At 45.6% G+C, this 23,250-nt stretch overlaps 1 protein-coding gene and 1 long non-coding RNA gene across 3 annotated transcripts in view; one reads left to right on the forward strand and one right to left on the reverse strand.

Moving 5' to 3' along the window:
- Nucleotides 1–14,061, reverse strand: part of LOC121140880 — a 47,392-nt gene extending 33,331 nt beyond the window's left edge. Inside the window, exons 1-2 of the long non-coding RNA XR_005877830.1 lie at nucleotides 13,826–14,061; nucleotides 13,201–13,337 (exon numbers count right to left, since the gene is read on the reverse strand). This is a non-coding gene — a long non-coding RNA (uncharacterized LOC121140880). The remainder of the gene's footprint in view (nucleotides 1–13,200; nucleotides 13,338–13,825) is intronic.
- Nucleotides 1,762–19,200, forward strand: Ms4a18 (membrane spanning 4-domains A18). 2 transcript variants are annotated; one of them, XM_005063273.4, is made up of 7 exons: nucleotides 1,762–1,913; nucleotides 3,469–3,939; nucleotides 6,117–6,233; nucleotides 8,360–8,416; nucleotides 14,508–14,618; nucleotides 15,810–15,923; nucleotides 18,818–19,200. In XM_005063273.4, the coding sequence occupies exons 2-7, from the start codon at nucleotides 3,481–3,483 to the stop codon at nucleotides 19,001–19,003; spliced, it is 1,044 nt and encodes a 347-aa protein (XP_005063330.1). In that variant the 5' UTR covers nucleotides 1,762–1,913; nucleotides 3,469–3,480; the 3' UTR covers nucleotides 19,004–19,200. The 2 variants fall into 2 exon arrangements, with proteins under 2 accessions (XP_005063330.1, XP_040603349.1); XM_040747415.1 differs by having other exon boundaries at nucleotides 3,469–3,924.
- The last annotated feature ends 4,050 nt before the right edge of the window (nucleotides 19,201–23,250 follow it).

Below are 23,250 nucleotides of genomic sequence, written 5' to 3' on the forward strand. Positions count from 1 at the left end.
TATGCCCCCTTTTCCTAGTGTTGATATTACAGGATAATTTACACCTGTTAGAGTTAGTTTTCAATTATTTAGGGTTGGGATCGGAAGGTATTCAGACTTGGGCATCTCTTTCAGATAAGCTTAAGGTTTAGATGGGATAGATATGCTTAGGATAGGATATAGGTAGATTATAATTTGTTTATCATTGTCTATGTATATATGCTTTATATATGTTTGAGACAATTCAGTTTTGTTTTAAGTCCAAATCTTTTCTTTAGACAAAAAAGGGAATTGTATGGAGAGATCTTACATACCCATAGCGCTGACCATGCCTGTTTGGGCATGGTCACAGGTATGTAGAATGAATCGGGAGGGGACAAAAGAGCTGGGGGGAAGGAGGCGCTCTCTCTTTGGGTTCTGGCTGTGTCCTGGAGAGCAGCATGTTGACCTTTGGTTCTCAGCTTTCTTGGCTTCTCATTTAAGTGACTTTTCCCTCAATAAAATATCATAGGGCATCCCTACTTTGTGTAGCTTAATATTTCCACAATACCTGACAATAGATTTAACCCAGATGGTGGTCCTAGCACTGAGGGAGTAAGTGGACAGAGGCTCCCAGCCCCAACCAATAACCTATCTGCAACTGATACTCACTGGCAAAGGAAAAACCAATTTTCTCCAGTGGCATCTCACTGGGTGTATTAACCACATTTCAGGGTAGGCCCCATGCCCAGGAGTAGTTGGCCAACACAAGACAAACTCAGTTGTATTTTTGTACTTTTTGTCTCATTTTGCTTTGTTGAGGCATTTATTATCTTATTGGTCCTTTGCTTATATATATTTGTTTTTCCTTTTTGTGAATATGTTTGTTTTCTTTTAAGAGAGAGAGAGAAATAATATAAAGTTGGATAGATATGGAGGTGGGGAAGGTCTGGGAGGGATTGTAAGACAAAAAAAACATGACCAAAATATATTGTCTAGGGGAAAAACTATAACTGAAAAGAATAGAAAAGGTAAAAAGCTAAAAGGTCAAAAATCAAAATCCCCTACTCCAACAAGCAGGTACTAGCTTCCTGGAGCCTGCCCAGGCTTGGGATGTCTTCAACAAATAACTTCAGCCTAACTCCTCAAGAGACCTGGTGCCTTACCCACATGGCTGGTCTTGGGAAAGATGAGTGGTGTGATATAAAATTACTACTCAACAAGACAGTTATCTGCCAACCTACAACTTCTTCCAATGCAACACCACACAAACAATCTAAGGCAAGGCCAAATAACTCCTCCAAACTGTCATGAAAAGGGGCCATTCCCCAAGAGGGGTGTAATTTGTTCTCTCTCCTTCTCCCTGTCTCCTTCACCCTCTGCCTCCCCACCTTCTCTTTCTCTCCTCTCCCTCCCTTCCTCCATGTTTCCATCCACAGTGTATATTCATTATTAAAACATTTATACCAGTTCTGGTCCAGTGACTACTTCTACACACACACACACACACACACACACACACACACACACACACACACACACAGACACCATGCCTTGGACTCATGGCTGCTGGCATGACATACATCTGCTTTTTGTAAAGACACCATTCATGCCAGTTCAGGTCCCATCACTTATTGTAACTTAATTCCTTTTTATAAGGTTCCTATCTCCAAAAGCAATCATTCTGACATTCCGCATGTGACACTTTCTCAAAGTCAGACTTTGGAAGGAATGCTCCCACAGAATCCTATGCTGGACAAAGCCATAAATACTCTGAGGGGCAGATAAACTCCAGGTGGGAGCCTAATGTTTTATTCATTGGCTCTCGGTGAAACTGCAAGGAGGACTTTGGAGCCTGAAAGAGAAACCTAAAATTTCTTCCCTGTGTTTTAAATTTCCAAAGAAGCTGCAGAAACTGCCAGAGCCCGAGGAAGACAGACTTGCCTGGACTCAAGGTAAGACTTCTGGGCACTCCTTCACAGGGTCTTGACAGAACACTGTCAAAAGGGACCCAAGACCTGGACAAGCCCTGAAAAGATCCTTTAGGAGCTGCAGCAGTCAGAGGTCCCCTATAGACAGTGTGCCAGAACATGGTGGGAGCTCACAACAACCCAACCTTGGAGACTATTGCTGCTCAGCCACCTAGCAGGCTGCTGAAGAGTCAGAACAGGTTCCTAGAGATGTTTCCCCTCTACCCAAAGCAATCCCAGGAAAGAAGGCTGGACATTGGGGGGGGGTGCACTTTCTGGCTGACCTTTCTCTGGGTTCATCTGTTAAATGCTTCATGGTTGGGTTTGTTTAGGATCTCATCCTCGTCCAAGAACAACCTCTTTTGTTCATACGTTTTCCTATCAGGTCTTCTGCAGCACAGCCCAGGGCTTAGTTATCTGTGTCAATTGCCATGTCTTTAATGATACTGTCCTTCACACACTGAATATCTAGGAACCTTCTCTGGAAAAAAGTGGGGGGGGGAGGAATAGAGCTAACCTGTTTTCCCACAGCATGGAACAGAGAATAGATTCAGCATAGCATTTACTTTGAAAGAGAGACAGACAGATGTTTTATCCAAACCATTTGTATCTCAATTTCAGGCTAGGGCTACAGCCCCATTAGCAGAATGTCTGCCTGGGCTACACAAAGCTCTGGGTTTGACACACACACTCTCAGCTCCATGTAAACTGCTCATGGTAGTGAATGACTGTAGACCCAACACTTGGGAGATGGAGGCAGGAGGATCCTTAGCTATATACCAAGTTCAAGGATAGCCGGAGCTTCATGAGACTCCTGTCTCAAAAACAGACCTCAGCCTCAGCATTTTCCGCAAGACTATGTTCAGGCTAGCTAATTTCTGTAACTCTCAGTTCATCTGCAAAATATCCATAGTAATAGTACATGCTTCATATCTCTAGGACTGTGGGACATAAGCATCTATAGGTACTACAGTTGTTGCTATTTGCCGTCTCCCTTGAAAACTTGGAGTTCCTGGGAGAAAGCAACAAATGCTAAAAGTTTAAGGAGAAGTGGCACATGGTGCTTGAGACAGTATGTTCCCAAAGCTGAACATTCATGGTTTGTGTCACCTGACAGGCACAGAAGTTAAAACATAGCTAGTAAGGGTTAGGCCACCCTCCAACTCCCCAGTACCCTATAATAGCAGTTGAAACAGATGCCAACAAAGTGTCCACGTGGTTCAATTCTCAGCACCCACAAGACAGCTCACAACCATCTGTAACCTCTTCTATCTTCTTCAGGCTCCAGACACATTTATGGCATACAGACATACATGAAGGCAAAACCCATACACATAAAAAAATTAAATTAAAAAAATTTAGAGACCTAGATTTTCAAGTAGGCCCAGATCATTTGAAAATTGTATCCCCATAACATGGATTCCCAGGGAACAAACATTGTGCAGCGGGCTTGCATTTTTGTGAAGACAATGACAGACATAAGGGGGGGTAGAAGGATTGTTGATTTATCAGTGAAAATTGTATCTTGTGTGTTTTGTAGAAGCTCTACATCATGATCAAACAGGAGAGCGTTTCTGCTGTTACTGTCCCAGGTAATGGCCACGTCATCCAGCCTACACATGCTGTAGCCTCTGGAAGCCAAGAGAAACCTTTGGAAATGACTGCTTACCCAGCATCAGCAACCGTGCTCCATTACAACACAGGGAGTGCAAACTTACAGAGCCCACACATTGTAATCCAGAATCCAGCTGGAATGACAGGCCTGCAGGCCCAGCCCACTGTGCTACAGTATCCAGTGGGAATGGCTGGTGTGCAGCCTCCACCAGGAGTGATCCAGTACTCACCAGAAATAACAAGTATCCAGGTCCTGCCTGGAGACCCTCAGAATCCCCTGAACACTGTCCCGGGACCAACACAGACCTCAAGCAATCCTCAGTGGAACATATCCTTTATGCCCTTTCCTGGATTTGATCCCAAGAAATTCATAAATAAAGAGGTCAGAACATTAGGGGTGAGTATGATATCATCTCTCCCGCTTTGTAAGCCCATTTCTGGTCCCCCTGGGCTCATAGGGCAAAGGAGGGTAGCAGCCTCTAAAGGCTAGGTCTGGGACAAGCCCACAAATGGCAGTCCCACCCTGTATTCCTCTGATCCCAATTTCATTCTATAGGCTCTTAGGAAGGCTATAAAATTGACCAGCTATCCCTTTCCTAGCTATCAGGGCGAGGGTCAACGGCAGTTTCACTAGAAAGACCATTGACCGGGGTGAGTGATGCAGGCTTCTTAGAGCCTCAGCGACTACCTCTCTAGTAAGCTAGCTCCCACAAGCTCTGAGGTTACTGACTTCCTCTTCCACCAAGGGTTTTCATGCCTCTTTCTGGCATCCTCTAGTTTCATTTGACACTTTGAAAAGCTCAAGTTCTATTTTTTTTCTGAGGTAAAAGCAAGACTGGTCCTATGCTCCGCTAGATGCCAGCCAACTCCTAGCAAGATGACTGGCTCACAGAATGACTGCTTATTGCAAGTTCTCCATCTCAATGCACTTGTTCACTCAGCATGGAGGACACTCTGAGGAGACAGATTCAGAGATGACCAAGCCATGGTCCTCAAAGACTAGGGGGAGGTGGGGGAGGGGCGTTTGGTAGTAGCTATTGTAACTGTGCCTTCTTGGCAATCTCCGTGAAGACACGTGCACAGCTTTGCTGCTCAAGGAGTGCGGACAGCCTAGCTTCATTTGAGAAGTCACAACCCTCCTAGAGGTGAGAGGACAAGGGCAGGGTTCAGGAAAGAGAGGGACTCATCAAAACCCTACTCTAATGGGGATATGACTAGGCTACGCCCTGCAAGGTTTCATATATGTCAGAAGCTTTGCCTCCAGTATGGTGATGTTGAAGGATGCCAGAGCGCCTCTGAGAGGTATGGTCTAGCGGGAGGTATAAGTCACTGGGCTAGCCCTTGAAGAATCTTGCCCCAACCCCTCTGTCTTTCTGTCTCACTGTATAATCTCTCCCTCTTGCATATACTCTCATCATGATACTATTTACCATTTAGTGACACAGTCGGGGTGCCCTCACCAGAGCCAGCCTTATACAGCTTAAACTGACAGTCCCAAACTGTGAGCTGAATAGACTTTTTTTTCAAATTACCCAGCATTTGGTATTTCATTTCAGCAACAGTAAATGGACTAATACATACCCCAACCTCTCCCTCCTAGTCTATCTGCAGAAATAGATAAGTAGATTGAGCCAAGAACAGAGAGCATTGTTTGTGGCCCCAATTAATCAGAGCCACCTCTCGGACTAAAGTCTGAAAAACTATATCAGGAATTCAAATGCCTATCCCAAGGACCAAGGGAGACTTTAATTGTATGTGCGAAGGTGATGTCGTAATGTTACATAGGCACTGTAATTCTGAATTATGCTTTTTATTCTGTTTTAATACCACTGAGATGTGTATTAGTTCTGGTGGCCGACTATGTGAAGGCATTTGGAAATGCAAGTTCAAAAGAAAACTGCTGTGAACCATCTTACCCTTTCTATTACCCAGGTACCCCCTGGTACCACCTGTGGAGATCTAAAACACAGGTGAAACAGACCCCAACAGGAACAGTCTAGACTAGATGTTAGTCTAGGTGAACCCCAGTACCAGTCATACCTCAGATGGCTCTGGAGCACAGCCAGGGTGATAAAGTACAGCCCAGTAGCCTGCAGCCCAGCTTCAATCTTGTGAGAAGCTGGTTTTGCGAGGCTGTAGCGGGAGCTAGCCGACTTGCCCATGGTTCATAACTGAGAGGGAGGGTGTGGACTAACAGAGGCTAGCTAAAGGAGTTAAAAGAAAAGAGGGAGACACAGGATAGATGTCAGGAGGACAATTCAGTCAATACTGAGCTCCCGAGTTTATTCTTCAACATTCTTAAGTACACAAACAAAAGCAGGGACAATGGCAGAAGATTTCTGTTATCATGTAGGGGCAAACAGACTTGCTTCCCTTAATCCTCCAGGTATTGGTAGCCACAGCTGCCACCTGGCCCTCAAGGTCAAGAGTAAACACACCTGAGCCAAAGTCTATTGTTTTTAGATAAAGACATCCCCTACTAAGGCTAAAACATCCTTCAGCAAGATAAAATGGACCCCTCCTTATGGGTCCTGACACACTCTCTCACCAGTTTGCTCTCTGCTCTCCCCACAGGGCATCCAGATCCTCATTGGCATGTTTCATATCGTCTCTGCAATGAACCCTCAACTATACTTTGCTACCCCTCTTGTGTTGGGGTTGATAGGATACCCAATCTGGGGAGGACTGTCTGTGAGTACAAGGCCTTGTGGCCTTCTTTCTAGATCATCAGAGGGGGCAGGAGTGTAAAAAGACTCTTGAGCCCTACTCCCAGTCATGTAACCCTTACAGCTTCTAAGTCTGTGGGCTTTGCTGAGGGCTGAAGACATCCTGGCAACACCCCCCTCCTGCCTATAAGGTTTTGACTGCAAACATTCATATTATCATCAGAGTTTTTAGGGTCAGAGCCTGGGCTATACAGCACTAACAAGCCAGCCTCCATTACCCACCTTTTACAGGCCAACTGAAGAGACAGGTCATAGCAAAAAGGAAAATAAAAATGATTTATTCCCTGTGCGACCACAGTGAGAAGAGGAACAGATAAAGAGATCCAGTGAACCTCCTCCAAATCCACCTTTGGTGTTTAAGTATCCAATAAGGACTACACATAACTAAGTAGTTATGGTCAAGGTGTAGCCCTAGTCATCACTGGCCCATCGTTGCCTCAGCTACAATCAGTCCTGGTTGGCAGAGGCAAGCTCTTCCTCTGGCTGGCACCAAGCTTCAGTCTTTTTCTCCCTCCAGCTTAGAGCAATTTTAATCCCTGGTATACATTGTCTTAATGCCTTAATACATGTAAGTCAGAGTCCACAGAGTTCCGTGTTGTACACAGCATCTGCCTCCCACTCATAAGAGCAACTGCAAATTTTCAAGAATTAATTAAGCAAGCTATCCAAACATTTGGTGATAGGAAACTGGCTATTACAGATAAACAGCCATGATCAAGGCCTTCCCCTGCATATAAGAGACCTCACCAGCAGGTGGCAGACATTTGCAAGTGCTGCACTGTGTATATGAAAGCCAAGGGACTAGGAGAAACGTTCAGAAAGACAGACTGTCTCCTGAGGGGCTATTCTTGTAGTTTTCTGAGCTTCCTGTGCTATGACACCCACACATATACACACATGAATAAATGTGATGTTTTTTTAATTTGTATGTTGTTTTAGATTATTCCCCAATCATTTTTCCTTGTTTGTATGAGTATGTTTTTGAAGCACATCCTCAAACTGTTTGTTGGTGGTTTATGATGATGTAGTTGACTTTTTTTTAAAGACAGGGTCTCACTAGGTAGCAGCCCTTGGCTAACATGCAATTCACTATAAACCAGGCTGGCCATGAACTAACAGAGATTGGCCTGCTTGGCACCACCACCCCAGCTGAACAATTGGCATCTGACTTAGATCTTCTATCTAGTGAAATAACTATACTTTCTTATTAATTCTAGTGACTTTCAGGTCTGCTGGAATTTCTGTGTAGTTTCTCATGTCATCTACTATGGAAGACACTGTTAGAGCACATAATAGTTTTAGTTCATTCTCTTATCCTATCACACTGGTTTTGTGGCCCCTCCTGAGTTCTTGGGTTTCAGATAAGTGTTAGGTTTCAGTCCCCCAAACTTAAGGATCTAGGGGGACCCTTTTTTTAAGATTTCAGACCATCCAGTTTAGTGCTCCCTTCTGACTATACAAGAGTAGTACCATTTAGAAGTGTTTCATCTCAGTGATCCCTCAAGAAAGAAATGTAGGACTGGGATGTGGCTCAGTGGTAAAGTTATTTGCCCAGAACATCCAAAGCCTTGGGCTCTATCCTCAGTAGTACAAAATAATGGGAGTAGGAACTGTTGTTACTGCAAAAGTCAAAAGAGGGAAAGAGCTTCAATAGTAATTCACAGAGACCAACTGTGGGAAAACAGGGGCCTTACTAGGTCTCCTAGGCTGGTCTAGGAGCAGCAAGATGAATTAGTAGCAGACATGCAACAGGAGCCCCATTGTCCTCTCTCCCAACCTCAGGACAATGACCACTATGCACCTCTACCCCTAACTTCCAGAATAAGATCATATTCAAGGATAGGACAATGTCAGCAGTGAATTAGTTTGGACAATGGTGTAGCCCACTATGCACTTGAGGAGACCCAGTCAGACAGTGATAATAATGAATGACTTAGGGCATCCTACAAGACCTGTCTGGATCGAGTACCACAATACTGAGTACTTAAAGTTTGGGACAGTGATAATGTCGACAGGAATCTCACAGATGTACATGCATGGGAAACAAGATGTTTGCAATTTAAAGACACATTCTTTTTTATGTCTATATAGTTTATCATCTCTGGATCACTCTCAATCTTGTCTGAAAAGTCTGCTAGCAGTTGCATGGTAAGTCACGATGCCATTTCTTTGATGACCCATGAGTCTTAAAGAGGTATAGTTGGCCCTAAGGACCATTAATTTGACTAAGTTAATCCTTTATTTTACATAATCGGTCATGAAATTTACAGTGCAGGGCCCCACTATTAATCCAGTCTATTTCACAACCTCAATTTTTACAATGGGAACTCCCTGGTTCTTGGCAACTAGGGAGCCTAGCCTCAGGACATGCATAGAACTGTAAACTCTACATTCCTATCTCACATCTTTTTTCCAATACTATCAGACACTTAAAGTGAGCATCAGTGATCAGTGGTCAAGATGGAATATGGTTAGCTATCACCTCTCCTATATATGTCTTTCTCCTTGGTTCCCACATCTGGACCTGGTGGGGGTTGGGCCATGACCCTGTACACAAGTCTTAGGAGGAGACAAAGAGGCAGGGAGTACAAGGGCCAATGCCCAGTGAAACCCTAATTTTAATGGGTCCATACTCTGGAGACAGTCCATTTGGCATCATCATTAGTGGCTTCTGCTTTCTTGACCTGGGTCTGGTGGATCTGTGGTATAATGTCAGCTACCTCCATTGCCATAGAAGTGGAGAGAATCAGTGTGTAGAGGTCTTTCCAAGCTGGTTCCAGCTCCCCTTTGGCTATCTGTTTGACCCAGACAGTATCCCTGGGCTTGAACAAGAGGAAGGTGTTGGTGGACTTGGAGGTCAGCTGGATCTCCCAGAGAGTCCAATAGATAGCCTTTATGAAGGACTGGAGAACCTGTAGTGACTTGAGAAAGGAATGGTTAGAGAGTTCTTCCAACTGCTGTTCTCGGAGCTGGGGAAGCAGTTAGGAAATTCTTCCAAACATAGTTTCATAGGTAGTGAATCCCTCCCCATATGTGGTGTAGTGAGCCCCAAACTCAAAACAAAACAAAGGAAGTAGATCTGTCTACCCTTCAATCGATTATATAATGAGGGTTTGGTTAGGGTTTTGGTTGTTTTTTTTTAATATCCTGTTCATTCATTTTACCTGCCCAGAATTATGGGGTTTATAGGCCCAATGATGTTTCCAAACTGTGCCTAAAGCTTTAGGTATTAATTAGGAGATTTTGGTTAATAAAGCTGGGCCATTGTCAAACCTCATTGCTAGAGAGAGGCCAAATTGGGAGACCAGTTCCTAGGGGAGCTTTTTAGCTACTATTTGAGCAGTTTTAGTCTAGGTGAGGAACACTTTTACGCACTTGGAAAAGATGTGTATAAAAACTAGCATGTACTTCTATCTTCCCCTTGCAGGCCAGATCTCTGTGAAGTCAGTTTTCCCAGAGTTCTCTGGGGTGTTGGCCTCTCATTTGGACCCCTTCCTGAATAATGGCTCTCAGTTTTTTATTTGCTTGAGCACAATCCTGGCATCTGGCTGAGATATCCCATGCCAGGCTTCCCAGTCTAGGTATAACATACCTTGGTCTGAGCAACTCCAAGTTTTATGAACCCTACATGAGTAGCCTGATGAAGGTCAGTTACCAGAGTCCTGCTAGTTATTTCTGGAAGAAGATCTTTCCCTCTGGTGTCCTCCACCAATGTGTGGGTCTATTATTTTCATCATTATTTCCTCTCAGTTGCACCACTGCATCTCAGGTCAAGGTATATCACCAAAATTTAACAGAGTATGAATAGACTCCAACGGGTCTTGGAATCATTTTTCTGGCAGGCAGGCAAGTCAGTGGCCCAGTTACCTCTTGCCTCATGGGAGTCATCTTTTTTTGGGGGGGGGGTTGAGACTGGGTTTCTCAGTATTGCTTTGGAGGATATCCTGGAACTCACAGATATTCACATGCCTCTGCCTCCCAAGTGCTGAGATTAAAGGTGTATGCCACCAACGCCCGGCTGGAAGTCATCTTTTTGATGTCCTTGGCAGTGGAGGACAGCAACTCATAGGGGAAGCCACATAATCTCTAGGAGGACCAAAATTGTTTTACTTTGTTTTCACTGTCCTCTCCCCTGGTGGTGAGAAGCCCTCTTTCTCTGCCACTCATATGTGAGCATGTGTGGTAGTAAAAGCAGATTGGCCAGTTCTGCCCTCTGGGCTGAGGTACCTGATTTGAGCCCAGATAATTTCATTTAAAGTAATTACTGCAACCCCTATGTACCTGGCTTCATCTTTAGTTAAGCTACTCCCAACTGGGTAGAGCACTGCATCAAGACCTTTCAGGAGCCTATCACCTCGAGGCAGCCATGGGTACACACCTGCTAGTCATTATCAGTCAAGAGAAGGGCAGGATTGATGGTGCCAGATTTTCCGAACCAGACTCGGGCATGGTCCAGGAGAGGGACTTGGTATTGGTTCACACAGGCATGAGCCAACCAGAGTTCTGGAGTCCCTCACAGGAGGGCCTCAGCTGTGTGGGGTGCTGTGAGTCTACCAGAGCTAACTTGCTTGCTTGGTTTCATTAGACTAGCAGTAACCACCGTAGCTCTTAGACAGATGGTCCATCCTGGGACTACAAGGTCTAATCATTTGGACAGGTATGTCAAGGGCATTTCCATGGCCCCAAAGTTTGAATTAAAACCCCCTTTGCAATGCTTTTTCTGTTTCCTGGACAGACAGATGAAAAGGTTTTGAAACATGCGGAAGTACTAGGGATGGAACCGAAGTCAGGGCTGTTTTTTAAAGCCTCAAATGCCTGCCGTTCGGTCCAGATTAGGGACACAGTGCACCCCTGTTCTGGCGTATAGAAGCCATGCCATTTCTTCAAGCCCTGGTATCCAGGGGCAGCAACGTATAGGAACACTCAAATCTGTCTCTTCGTTTTTAGACTTGAAATCAGAAGGATGGCAGCAATCCCACTCTGAGACAGGTTCCTTCTGCTTCCCCCCAGCAGGTAGCCAAGATAGGTAGTCTCTGACGTATCCCACAGTCTGTACCTCTTGCAGCAGTCCTCCAGTGGCCCTTTTACAATATATCTTAGGTTTATTTGTTTAGAGGCTAGGAGGAAGTCATAACCATATTATAAAAACATGGTCCCAGGAAACCTCTGACAGAAGGTCATATAGTGTCTCACCAAACAGGGTTGAAGAACTTCTAAATCCTTGGGGCAACCTGGTCCAGGTAAGCTGCCCACTGTCACCTTACCTCAGCCAATGGGTGTATCTTTCAGGTCCAACATAGCATACACCTGTTTCTCCAGAAGAATCAGACTCATGACAGTGTATGTTTTATGATTGTGGGATAGATAGTCTTGACCTTCTTAGCCCTTTCCTCAGTTCCTAGATGAATCCATAATCAAAGGTCCCGGGTTTCTTCACAGGCAGGAGCGAGCAACATATTCCAGGGTGACAGACGGGCACCAGGAAGCCTGTATCTCTAAGTCGGGCAATATGGACTGCAATTTCCCTTTTTGCTTCCAGGGTTATTCATTGGGTATTTAAACAATACCCAATACCCAATACCAGATTAAACATCTGGATGGAGGTAGCTGAACTGGTTAGGTGGACCATGTTGAACCAGTCCTGGGAGCTTGGTTTCTGCCCATAACCTGGGGTGGGGGCAGGGGGATGGGAGTTGCAGTGAAAAAGCTTTTATGTGTTCTACCCAGTCCCCCTGGACCTGGTTTCTTTCCCACTCGCAGGTCCCCATAGCCACTTATAAAATAACCCTCTGAGCCTTAGTAATATCAATTACAATTGTTTGGCCAATGTCTCAGGCTTCTTATTGACTAGCTCTCACAATTAAACTAACTCATTTCTATTAATCTGTGTATTGTCACGAGGCTGTGGCTTCCTGGTGACGCTCCAGCATGTTACTTCTTCAGCGGCTACATGGTATATCCTCAACTCTGCCTTCCTTCTCTCTCATCTTTGCTTGGAATTCCTGTCTAGCTATATTTTGCCTGTCCATTGGCCCAAACAGCTTTATTCATCAACCTATAAAAGCAATGCATATTACAGTATGAAAAGGCATCCCATATCAGGGGGTGTCACACATCAGAGAAAGCTACTGATCGATACAGGGAAATAGAAATGACAGAAATGCATAAACACAGAGAGAGACACATAGTAAAGACAACCAAGGTGGTCACCACACATTCACACACCTGAACAGACTAGGGGACTCCAGGGACATGTCACACAGATCCCAGACACTGGATCATCAGCCATGCCCAGTCTTTCTTTTGTGTCCTAAACTGAAGGCCCCTTAACTAGAGTTACCTTCGGAGATGACAGGCCAAATAACACTTTTTGAAAGAAATTTAGTCAGGGTATTAGAGAGGCCTGGACTTTTATAAGCACCAAGACCAAGTTTCTAGAACAAGCCTGGGTGCTTTCCAAAGGACTTCCCATGATAGGGGTGGGGTGATTTCAGGTTGAAATAAAGATGGCTCCAGTTGAGACAAAATGGAGGAACTTTTGCTCTGTCACAAGAAAAAGGTCAGGTTTTGCATCAAATCACAGAGTGAATATGTAACAGAACTGGGATTTGAGTTCAGAATTCTCTGGTTCCAAGGCTTTGCTGAAACCCATCACATGTGCTACTGCTACATATTGAATCAGGTCTCAAAACAAAACAAACAAACAAAAAGCAATTAGCAATTTGGAGAAGTCATGATATTTTGCTGTGCAATACCCTGGGGGTGTTCTGCATTAAACAGAAAGCCAGACCTGGGCCAGATGGAGATGAGCATGTATTTCAGCCATCTCCTCAAGGCATTTCCTATGTTTTTCATTAGCTGGACCTAAACAAGTACTTCTGGAACAATTGTAGCCCCAACCATACGGCATAGGCCCCTCAGTCCCCCATTACCCTTGAAGTGGCATTCCTCAGCTAAACAGGCAGAGAAGAACCTGGTCTTCGGACCTGTGCTGCAACCTTCTGGAGCCTCAGCAGAAATGCAGAGCTGGTGCCAGGACCTCCTTCCCCTTCCTTTCTCTGCATGGCTTCTGTCTCTTAAGGAAAGTGGTAGATGAAGGCAGGGGGATTCACTAAAGCGGTTCCTGATTTCTAATCCCTGATCTGCAAGGCAAATTTCTGCTCCCCAACATCAAGTAACCTCCCATTGTCCTTTAATATCCCAACACGACTGGCCAAACACTGCCCACACCCTCCCTCCGGGAAACACAATGCCCTTGCAAGCAAGGGCTGTGACATTCCTGGGCCTCTCCGGACTCTGTCTTGCTGGGCTGTCTGACTTCTAACTGAAATCTCTGCTTCACTTTCTATGTCTGGCAGCTGCCTCAGACTCAGCCCAGATGTGACATGTTAACTCTTCTTTATTTTCTTCCCCAGAACTCCACTAAAGGGAGCAGCCTGAGTAGAGACAGGCAGTAAACAAAGCCTGTTGACGTCTCAGCGAGGGGAAGCAGAGCCCTCATATCTGAAAATCTTCCCCAGACAAGCTTGCCAACCCAGGCTCCAGCCCCAGGCTCACCCTCAGCATTCTTAGGCCTCTTCTCAGGGCAAGCTTGGCATCCCTGCTTCTTTCTTCTGCACAGCAGGCCAGCAACCTCCAAACAGCCTTCCAAATCTCATTGTCTCCCTCAGCTGCTTAGCCAGGTGTTGATACTCTCCCAAAGTGACGAGGGATGTCCTTCTGTATGCTGTGAATGTATGTTTCTCTTATTGGTTGATGAATAAAGCTGTTTTGGCCAGTGGACAGGCAATATTTAGGCAGGTGGGAAATCCAAACAGGGACAGAGAAAGGTAGTAGGTGGAGTCAATGAGACACCATGTAATTGCCAAGGAAGCAAGAGATCCAGGCATCACCAGAGATACACAGATTAATAGAAATGAGTTAATAATTAAGAGAGAGCTAGTCAATAAGAAGCCTGAGCCATTGGCCAAACAGTTTATAATTATTATAAGCATATGTGTGCTTTAAACTGCTGCTGACTGGGACTAACAGAAACTTCCATTTATACCAGTGGGTGGTTCCTGCCCTGAAGAAACACAGCATGAATAATCATTATCTCACTAGCCTGGGGTAAACTAACAGACTTCTGCCCCCAACCATCCTGGCCCTCTCCTTTCTGCCCTGCTCCTCTTGTCCAGAGTCTTCCCAAATGCTGAGCTTTGACCTTTGCTAACCATTCCCCTCCCTTTATGTCCTTCAGGTGAATGCCAGCATCGGCATGAATATCGTCAGCTCCATCTTCTCCCTTGTTGGTATCATCGTTATCATTGTAGATCTGAGTATTTACAACTCTGGTGTTGTTCTGCTAACGGTGAGCATTACAACTGATTCATCCCAAAGCTCCTTTAGGATCAGGAGAGTTTACACAGCTGTTTCTTGAGTAGGGAGGAATTGCAACAGAATTCCATCCTAATATGATCCATAAATTACATCACTTCTTCCAAAGCCCTGCAACTGCTAAAACAACCACAGTGTACGTCACACCACAGAGAGGACTCTGAGATTAAGAGGCAAATTGTCTCGGGTGGATATATGGTTGCTTGTCTCAAACTGCAACCTGGTCCTCCTTCAGGATTAATCAAGCAGACCAAGGAAACCTGGCAAAGCAAGAGACCCATCTAGAGTGGTGAGGACTGTCCTCAAAAGGAGAGCTTCCCTGTAGGAGGCCCCAGAAGAAGCCCAGTCCATCTTGAGAGGACATAGCAAGAAACCCTGCAAGCTTGTTGGCATCTGGAGTCCAGCCCCAGGCAACAAGATAAACTCACAAAGAGGTAGACTGATCATGTAGAGCATCAATTTAGGATTCCAATGGGCCTGAGACCAAACCCTGGGGTCCCATCTTCTGCTGAAGGGGAAGAGTGAGGAGAAGAAGTATTCCTAGAACCCTATGAACTCTGGGTAGGGCTACAGCAGGAAGCACACTGAGCTCAGCCATGCTTTCAAAGCTCTGATTCAGGCAAGACCAGAGATTGAGCTAAGACAGCTAGAAGCCAAGCAGAGCTGATGGTCCTTACCTCACTGGTACATCACCAACTCACAGTAAGGACCCCAGCCCCTCATACAGGTTCACAGCCAGGGTACTTGTTAGGTACATCACAGGTAGGGGTCATCTCAGAAGCAAACTTTAAGACAAGTAGTTTTGGTAGAGAGAGGAAGTAAGCATGACCTCAGGGCAGGGAATCAGGGGTATTTACACACCAACCCTACTAGCCATCAATGGAAGACTGCTCTCCAGAGGGTTGTTTGAGCTTCAGGCTTGTGGTATAAACAGCAATGTGGACTTCTGAGGCCATAAAAGTCACAATAAAGAAATGCAGTGGAAATTGAGGTGCACTGACGGGATATGGCAAAGGTACAACTTAAAGGCAGCATCTATGCCAAGACATCACACGCAGGGGGCGTCTCCAGGACTCCAGATAAGGCATATGGCATTTACTTTAGGGCAGCTGCCATCCAGTCAACCATGAAGCCTGAAATGCTCCCATTTCCTCTCTGCCCCTAGGATTGTCTGAAGGCAATCATTGGGGGTCTCCTCCCCTTCGCCCTCCTGGAATTCATCATCACCTGTGTGGTCTCTCATTTTGGGTGCCAGGCTACATGCTGGACCCATTTTGAGGTGAGTATTGGGCTTTATTCCATGAATCAGAGCCGACTCCAGGGAGGTTTAGCAAGAGATGACTAAGAGTTTGAGAAAAGTGAGGGCTGAAAGGGTGTATCAGGTAAGTTTTGCTGCATAACAAACTACCCCAAAACCAAGTACCTTAAACCACTAAGCATTTACTTCAGCAGTTCTCAACCTGTGTGTCATAGCCCCTATGGGGGTCACATAACAGATATTTGCATTACAATTCTTAATGGTAGCAAAATTATAGTTATGAAGTAGCAACGAAATAATTTTATGGTTAGGAGGTCACCACAACACAAGGAACTGTATTAAAGGTCACAGCATTAGGTTGAGAACCACTGATTCACTTGGTTCTTGGTTCTGAGTATCATCCATTTGTATGGTGATACATGATTTGCTCCTCAATTGGTCTCAGATGGACTTGCTCTTTAACTGCAGCCAGCTGCCCAATGGGCTTCAGGAAGGCTGGTGTTCAGGTCTCTTAGTGGGCCAGCTCATCTCTCCTGTGTTAGCTCATCCTCCAGTATGCCAGCTTGAGTTTCTTCACAAGGCAGCTGGATTCCAGCACAGCAAGACATGTAATCCCTTACAGACAAGCACTCTAGTCCTTGCTTGTACCCTGCTTGCTGATGTCCCATGACCAAAGTCACTCAGGTAACCAAACTTACAGTCTGTGAGCAGAGAAACAGCTCTGGCTCTAGGAAAAAAAGCTACAAAGTCAACTAAGAGGAATAAATAGGAAAATAGGAGGACTTGGGGGGGGGTTCCATCAAGTTATTAACACTTCTAAAAACAAAAACAAAAAAAGCAAACCATGTTTATCCCCATCCCAGAAATCCTAAGCACCCCACCCAAATCTATCACCATGCTTGAAGTCCAGGATCCTGTTTTGTCATATGGATCTTCTTGACACAGCAACCTAGAGACCAAAAACAACTTTGGGGCTGAAAATGAAAGGCTGAGAGTTCGGTTGGCATACAGGAAGTCTTGGATTTGACCACCAGCATTGCATGAACCAGGCATAGTAGTGTATGCCTGTAATACCAGAACTTGGGAGGAAAAGGCAGGAGAATCAGAAGTTCAATGTCATCCTTACTTAGCAAGTTTGAGGCCAACCTGGAATACATGAGAATCTGTCTCAAAAAAATGACAATAATAATAAAAACAAGTTCCATTAACATATACAACAGAGTCTAGTGAGACAAGAACCAGATAACTCAAATATACTCTCTTATTCAATAGAAAAAGACCTTATAAGAGGCCCAGGACAGTCACTGCTCCATAAAATTCTAAAACCCTATGAAGGAGTCTAGAGACATGGCTCAGTGGTTAAGAGTACTGACTGATCTTCTGGAGGACCCAGGTTCTATTCCCAGCACCCACATGTCGACTCACAAGTGTCTGTAACTCCAGTTTCAGGGGATCTGGTGCCCTCTTCTGCACTCTGCAGGGCACCGGGCACACATATAGTGTACATTCATACAAGTGTACACCCATACACACAAAATATTTTTTAATGTAATCCTAAGAAGCACGTATTGCTTGGTTAGGAATCAGTTCAGATTTGAGGAAGGACGGGTCGTTATTTTGTACTGCTTCCTGGATGTGTGAGTCTCCCTAACCCACTGTTCTCTGGGGTCTCTTGGCTCTACTATCAACAGCACTTTCCCTTTCTCATAAGAAGGGGCCCATCTTTTCCATCTTTGGAAAGGTGGGCAGTTATCTAATATTTTCACTTTGAGTAACATCAGTTCAAATTTAGTGGTCTTTTTGCTAACACAAGTCCCTCAGAATCTCTGGGGACATTTTATGCACCAGATTATGGCTTTTTCAACCCTACAAAAGCCTCATCGTTAGTTATGTTCTAGACAGACCTCTCTCAAAATCTACCAGCACCTACTTTGGGATCAGATCTCTCCAGAACCGAGCCCATAAGATTTTTAGACGCTTTTCAGTGTAGCCAAGGGGCCTCACTAAAGGCTGGATACATGGTTCAGTCAGTAAAGTGCTGGCCTTACAAGCATGAGGACCTGAGTTCATGTTCCCTAGCACTCATATCAAAAGGCAGGCTCTATAGCGCTGGGGGTCACGGAAGGTGAGGCAAAGACAGGTAGATGGAGCTCGCTGGCCAGCCAATATGGCCAGCCAATCAAACCAATCACTGAGCTCCAGTGATTCAGTGAGAGACCCTGTCTCAAAAATAAAGTGGAGAACAGCTGAGTAAGACACACAGCGTCAATCTCTGACCTCCATACACATGTGTACATACAGTCACACATGCCCCCATGCACTTGTGCACATATCCATAAACACATACACAGTCTTACTTAGCACAGGGTTGTGCAGACACAGTCCTGTCTGTGTGGGTCTAACCCTAATTTGACATTTGTTGTTAGTTCTAAAATTTGCTATAAATATCATTTATCATTGGTAACTTCAGAAAATACAGCCCTAAAATGTAATAGCTCACACAACAGGCATTCAGCTCATGCTCCTCTGACCTTGCAGACAATTCTGATCTGCTGGCATTACGGAGTCGACAGTTGGTTGCTGAGATACCTAGTGGTTGTGTGTGTGTCTGACAGTTGGCAAACTGGCTGTGAACAGGAAAAAAAAAACCTCACTATTCATCAAGTCAGCCCTGACTGCTTTCTGTTCCAACGAGTAGCAAGAAAGATCAAGCCCCTGTAGGCAAACACTTCACAGGCCTCTGTTTATATCCCCATTGCTATCATCTCCTTAGCCAAAGAAAGTCATGTGACCAAGCCCAGCATCCATGAGAGAGGGTCTACCCCAGGCGTGGAAGAAGGAAGGGAAAGAAGTTACTGCTTTTCTTGAAGTTCACTACAGAGGACACTGATGCCTCCCTGGCCTTTGTCTTTCAGAACATGACTGTGGTCTCACCTATGTTCAGTAGCAACACGGTCAACACGACCAATGGACCTGTCAACACCACCAGCCCAGCTAGTGCCACCAACATCCCAGTCCAGGCCACTGTCCAGCCCACCGTCCCCAGTAATGTTTCCCCTGAAAACATATACATAAGTGGAGCTAATCTTGCCCAGAAATAGCTGACGGAATGCCCACTTCAACGACAAGGACGTGCCACTGTAATGGTGGCTTTGCTTCCACATGAAACACCTGAAACCTTGATGCTGGCATCACCACCAGGCCAAGGCGAACACCCATTTTGCCTCCTCTTCACTCTGAAGCTTCCCTTTGGATTGGTTTAGGTGTCTTCTAACTTTAACAAACTACATATAAGGTTGCATTGTTCTTGTTCTATTGCTCCACTGTACCCTTACTGGTGGGAAGTCAGTTCTAAACTAGTAGACGGGCCAAATGTCTGCCAGTTCAATTGCCCTCCTCCACCTCTAATCCTGAAAGGCAACTCCCCACCACCGAGGAACCTGGGGGCAACACAGAGAGCATGAACTGCCCAACCCTGGTTGGTATGTGTCCCCAGCACTCCTGAGTGTGTGAGTGAGACAGCAAATGGACAGCATACTGCCTGCTGGAACTATAACAAGAAAGCCACCCAAGCCCAAGAAAAAGCTGTCTGGGTTGAGCAATGGTAGAGATGCAAGCTTAAAACCCTCTTTTATCTGTACAAAGAGGCTCTACAGCAGACCTTCCAGACCACAGTGGTCCCGCATCACTCTCCAGCCCCTCTTCTGTCCTTCTGTCTTTTCCTAGAGTCCTTACAATGGACAACATGCACAAGTGACAGGATCCCAGTTCCTGGTACCACTCAACAATATGACCATTGCTCCTATCCGATCCACAAGGCTGTTTCTAGCTAATCTACAGAGATCAAAGAAACTTTCTTTCACTAGTGTGACCCTGGCTCCTGACACTACTTCATTAAGTGCCTATGTTCAAGCATTTCTTTTTATTTTACGTATGTGTGCACATGTGTTTGATGTGTACACAGGTACATACTGGCTCACAGGTGTGCATGAGTGTGCTTGCACATGTATGTGCATGCATGTAGAAGACAATTTCAGATGTTTCTCAAGCACTTTCCTCTTCCCCTTTCTTGAGACAAAGTCTTTTTACTGGCTTGGAATTCACCAAGTATACTAGGCTAGTAAGCCTGTGAGCCTAAGAATCTGCCTGTCACACCTCCCCAAGCCTAGGATAACCATTATGTGCCATCTTGCCTGACTTTTTCTTTTTTTTTTAATTTTATTTTCCAGTTTAAATTGAGGTAAGAAACAAGGTTGCTTCACAAGTCAGTTCCAGGTCCCTCTCCCATTCCCTCCCTTCCTCCCGTGCCCTCCCCCCAACCTCCCCCCCCCCCGTTATCCCCTCATTTCCCCAGGGAGGGTGAGGCCCTCCATGGGGGTGTGCATAGTCTGTCATTTCATATAGGGCAGGGCCTAGACCCTTCCCCAAGAGTTCAGGGTGAGAATGCACCTCACATTGTTCTATGGGAGTCCAAAGTCCGTGTGTATACTTGGGATGGGTACTGATCTGCTGCCCAAGGCTCAATAGATTCCCTAGGCCTCTTCACTGACACCCAGATTCAGGGGGTCTTGATCAGTCCCATGCTGGATTCCCAGGCTGATGTTGTCTACAGCCATACCACCCTGAACGCGCCCGATCTCGTCTGACTTTTTCTTTTTAACACCGACATGGGGATCAAATCAGGTCTTTGTGTTTGCAAAGCAAGTACTTAGCCAACTGTCTCTTCAGCCCCTCAAGCATCTCTTTTCTGCCTGTGATAACGAAGGGTAATAAGGGTCAAAAACTTCCATATTGCAACATCCACTATCCTGAAGCTCCCCATAGTCATTACCAGTCACCAGGGCCCTGCAACTGCCATAACCTTTAAAGATGAGGTTCTTAAGTCCACTCAAAGGCACTCTAGTGCAGTAGTCACAGCACCGGAAGTAAAGGGCAGTAAACAGCCAACATGTGAACAGTGCTTCTGCTTCACTGTTCACAGAGACTGAATGACCAACAATAACATAGAGACATCCTCAGTCCATCACTCAAGAGGAAACTGACACTCGGAGAGAAGATGCTCTGTTTTGCCTGTTGCCATGACAAACACCATGGCCAAAAGCAACTTGGGAGAGGAATGGGTTTATTTCGGCATACAGCTCCTGGATCATGGTCCATCATTGAGGGAAATCAGGGCAGGAACCTGGAGATAGGAACCATGTAGCAATGCTATTTCCTGGCATGTTCCCTGGCTTATACATGCCTAGCTACCTTTCTAATGCATACTGGAGCTACCTTCTTAGGAAATGGCACTGTCCACAGTGAACTGGACCCTCCCATATCAACTAAGACAATCCCTCAGAGACATGCTCATGGTCTAACTTGACAAAGGCAATTTTTCCGCTGAGACTCTTTTGTTTTCTAGGTGATTCTCAGCTTTTTAAGTTGACAGTTTGTAACAGGCCCCCAGACCTTAGCACTACTGACACCATGATGGAAGTGTCATTCAGGCCATAGGAGCCAGGACATAAGCAACACCTGTCAAAACTAGAACAAAGTTCATAGTTCTGGGAAAGGCCCCAAATGTACTATGTTGCTTTTTGGCTTCTGTATTTCCACTTCTGGCTAGCTGTTCTTTCTACCTGTGGAGTATTAACATACGATGTGGGTTTTGTCCTCAACTGCTCACCCTGAGAAAGGCTTGGGAGTGCATTTGGGTCCTGAACATACAGTGTAGTCTCTGGCCAGCTAATAAAGACTTTCCAGTGGCTCTTAAGCCTTGTCCGGGTAGTCTTTGGTGGATACCTCACAATGACTTAATGCTAACTGGGACAGGAGCCCTTCTCTTTAGATGTAAAATAGGATTCCCTGACACCTGGGCCACAGACCAGCTCCATCTACCATACCACGATAGCTTGCCCTGCGCCCCCTCCCACCTCCCTAAAGTCTGCATGTCTACCCCAGGGCAGGACAAGCTAACACACACTAGCTGGGGAGTTGTCCCTGTGGAACCAGTTTGGGGCTCATTCCTCAGAGTGTATGGCATATGAATCCTGGGGGGCGGGGGCATTATCATTCCACCATTAAGGTAAACCAGTTCCAAAGCATTCCACTTAAAACTTCCTCTGCTATTTGATGTGAGTTCTACTCAGAACCTGTACCTCAACCCACCCCTCTGCTCAAAGCCCTTGTTCAGAGCGTGCAGGGAGGGAAAAGTGTGGTCACATCCATTCCTATATGCAACAACTGTATACTCACCGTGTGTCCGGTGCTAGCCATGAGGGTAAGACAAGTAGTGGAGATAAATGGGCAAATGCTAAACTGCTGAGGTAGCCATTAATACTTTAGCTTTGGGGTCACAAAGTGGACAGGAGTCCAAGGAGCAGCAGAGCGTGTAGGAAGACACCTCTCAAGGATGAGGACAAGCAGAACGAGCGTAGCCAGTCTGCTATTCAGTATTTACTAGCAAAGCGTTAGCCCAGTGTGCAAGCAGAATTAACAGACTCAGCCATATCCAAAGAAAAAGCAAAGACAAGAACCAGTCAGCAAGAGAGGGAGATGTGACCATACTGGCCGAATCATCCAGATCATGGGGAAGAGGCATCAAGATTAACATGAGAAGTCAGTTGGCAGAGCCTGGAAACCTCCCTACCAAGGCTACAGGGAAGGAACAGAGTAGCACCGCATACAGATGACAAATGTGGAAAAGGCAGATTCTATGCAAATGAACTATAGTGGGCCCTGATGCTGGAGTGCCTGACACTTTGGAGACCTGAGCTGCCCCAAGTGTCCATCCTACTTCCATTCTCAGAAGGACTTTTCTCTTACTTAATAATTGTCCCTGTCTATCACTACCCATGTGACCTTGGCCTAATTTCTCATTCAGGGACATAAGTCTAGAATCTTATCACGTGCCCTCTAGACTCAAATCTATGCCTATAACAAAGAGGCAGACCCTCTGCTATACCACACAAAAAAAATTCATTTTGTTCCTGGTCTACTGTTGCCTGGGTATGTCTGTTCTGACTTGGACTTGGCAGAACTATCTCATGCATTTGTGTTCAGTGGAAAGTCAGCTCGTGGCCTTGCTGACCACAGCTGCATGGGTGGGGCCTCACCAGGGACAACTGGGTTATGCCATGCACATCAGCCTCCAACAGGGAAGCCAGACATGGTCAGTGCTAGGTGCAGAGCTCACAGCCTCCTATGTCTCAGTTCGGAACTGATCACTCCTACTTCTGTTGGCATAGGAAGTCACAGGGCAGCGATAGACTCAGGAGAACAACCCCAACCCTCTAAAGGTGTAGACACACATTGGCCTGGGGACTAAGGCCATTTTTACATTCAACCTGCCATGCTGATCTGTCCC

The sequence above is a fragment of the Mesocricetus auratus genome, unplaced genomic scaffold (assembly GCF_017639785.1).
Source record: "Mesocricetus auratus isolate SY011 unplaced genomic scaffold, BCM_Maur_2.0 Super-Scaffold_4256, whole genome shotgun sequence".
NCBI classification, from domain to species: Eukaryota; Metazoa; Chordata; class Mammalia; order Rodentia; family Cricetidae; genus Mesocricetus; species Mesocricetus auratus.

Bases quoted from the DNA above. Each gene is read 5' to 3' on its own strand.
- Ms4a18 (XM_005063273.4), top strand. From the start codon at position 3,481: ATGATCAAACAGGAGAGCGTTTCTGCTGTTACTGTCCCAGGTAATGGC. The intron at 3,940-6,116 runs GTGAGTATGATA...CTCTCCCCACAG, and splicing joins AAGAGGTCAGAACATTAGGG to GGCATCCAGATCCTCATTGG. The intron at 15,924-18,817 runs GTGAGTATTGGG...TTTGTCTTTCAG, and splicing joins CATGCTGGACCCATTTTGAG to AACATGACTGTGGTCTCACC.